The sequence below is a fragment of the Austrofundulus limnaeus genome, unplaced genomic scaffold (genome assembly GCF_001266775.1).
Source record: "Austrofundulus limnaeus strain Quisiro unplaced genomic scaffold, Austrofundulus_limnaeus-1.0 Scaffold401, whole genome shotgun sequence".
NCBI classification, from domain to species: Eukaryota; Metazoa; Chordata; class Actinopteri; order Cyprinodontiformes; family Rivulidae; genus Austrofundulus; species Austrofundulus limnaeus.
The window spans coordinates 313170-315400 of record NW_013952803.1 but is presented as its reverse complement, the minus strand read 5'-3'; the positions used below and the strand labels follow the sequence as shown (position 1 = coordinate 315400).

Genomic DNA, 2231 nt, shown 5'->3' with positions numbered 1-2231 from the left:
AGAAGAACCCGTCCAGAAGACCTATACAATTTTTTTTCTTTTTGATTTTTTACCTGGATTACTGAGATGCATCAGGACATTTATTAAAAATAAACAGCTGATGTGGCAGCTCAAAAACCTCAAACACTAGGAAGCACCTGAAGGACAAACCACAGCGGACACATGGGAGGCTTYATGACTGAAATTACACAGAGGGGCTCAGAATATAAAGGAACCTTAACCAACATAAACCATCAACACCTGGGAGGAAATCAAACTGGAACAGGTGGGAGGGACCAGAGCGGGTAGGCACACACACTCATCTGGGAATACAAAATAAAAAATAAATAAATAAAACTAGAAAGACATTTGCTAAGGATTTTATAAAATACTGACTGCTGGCCATTACTAGAAAAATGTAAAAGAAGCCAAAAATGAACATTAATCATCATTTGTGTCTTATTATGCTGTATTAACCCATTTGTTCCTAAAACAGCATCCACTCTGTTCTGCCTGGAAACATCTTGTGAAATATTTAATAAAATATTTTTTATTGATAAACTCCTGCTTCTGATCTGTGCAGACTGTCTTCAAATATTTTTCCGTCAGCTGCTGTGGTCCTCTGACACTCTTATTTTGAAAAGGACGCAGTTCGTTTCCGGTCGGTGACGTCACGTACGGCTTGTGTAGCTGAGCTGGCTGATGGTTGTTTTGAGTTGCGGCAGGCAGTTCTCGTCGACGACTTTTTTTTTTTTGCGTGGAAACCGGGTTTCTGTTTTTCTCGTGAGTGTGTTTCTTCACACCGAACCGAACAGAGTGTTCCGGGTCCACAGAAGTCCAACTGAAGCCCATAAACAGGACGTGTCTCTCTGTTTGTCCAACTGACGCCATCATGGACCCCGCCAGTCAAGGTAAAACACTCCGCTCCTCCCGTGTCAGCTTCACTGTGTTCATTTTACCCACCGAACCAGTTGAGACGAGTCTGAGGCCACGATTCGAGCAACATATAACCTAAATGTTAAAGAATGAGCTGAGTTGTTCGTTTGAATGCTGAGATAGTTGGTGTCAGAGGACAGGCCCGCTCCGCCGGGATAGGGACAAGGACGAGTCTGTTTACCTCAGATTTCTTCAGGAAATGAGTTTGTGTTTGTTGGAGCTGGATGTCAGGACACAGCAGCCTGTAGATGGAGGGTCTGTGGTGTTTTCTAATGATCCTCTGCTGCTTTTCTCCTCTTTATCAAGACCAGGCAGGTTTACAGACCAAACAACACAGGTGTGCTTATAAATAAATATCGTGCATCTGAAGACACTGCTCTTTCTGTTTCATGTTGGTGTGAAACCAGACACAGGCCTGAGGTCAAACTTTCTGCTGCTTCATTTGTTTCTTCTGACAGATCCTCTCACACTGAAGATTACTCAGTGTTGTTCTAGTCTTTAGTGATTGTACTGCAGAGGAAATACAATCATACATTATTATTATTATTATTATTATTATTATTATTATTATTTTATTATATATTGGTCTGTTGTGAGGTTATATTTTAATGCACAATTTTAAAGATTCCTCTCTAAAATTAACATCTAGGCTTACGTTTCCACCCAGTTTATTATTGATGAAGTCACACACAAGGATTTGATRCGTGCTTCAGGTTATAAACAAGATGACATCATATTGTTGAACACAGGTAGATCAGTGCAGTAATATTGATCACGAAGTCTCCAGCTCATAAACAGGTCTCTGCAGACTACATATCTAGCCTCCCTGTGGATACTTTGGAAAGATACAAATGAAAATGATCGATTTGTTGCCTTAAAGATTGCCTCTATCTGTGAGATTGCTCAAGATGTTTAGAGAAACTGGACTTTTCGACCTGACAACACTGCTGGTGCACCCTGATAGCACGGGGTGGGCGGTAACCAGCTTTACTTTGTCAACGTCATTCACTTTGAAATTGCACCACATGGCTTTTTCATTTTCTTATAGCCTTGGGTACAAAAACGATGTAGAACGCCACCATCTTTGGAGAAGATACAAATATCTTCTGCAATTTTTTGATCCTCCTACTACCAGCACGATTAAAATTACAGTGGGGAGGACACGTATTTGATAAACTGTTGATTTTTCAGGTTTTCCCACTTGCAAAGTTTGTAGATGACTGTAATTTTTATCATAGGTACCTGTGAGTGATGGAATCTAAAACAAAAATCCAGAAAAATACAATGTATGATTTTTAAATAATTAATTTCTATTT

At 39.9% G+C, this 2231-nt stretch overlaps 1 protein-coding gene across 7 annotated transcripts in view; it reads left to right on the top strand.

Moving 5' to 3' along the window:
* The first annotated feature begins 646 nt into the window (after nt 1–646).
* Nucleotides 647–2231, top strand: part of LOC106528734 (tumor protein D54) — a 43972-nt gene continuing 42387 nt past the window's right edge. For 2 of the 7 annotated variants that reach the window (XM_014023972.1, XM_014023971.1), the window contains exon 1: nt 647–890. In XM_014023972.1, coding sequence (XP_013879426.1) covers nt 872–890 — 19 coding nt within the window. In that variant the 5' untranslated portion in view covers nt 647–871. The remainder of the gene's footprint in view (nt 891–2231) is intronic. The other 5 variants (XM_014023974.1, XM_014023973.1, XM_014023977.1 and 2 more) reach the window with 4 other exon arrangements.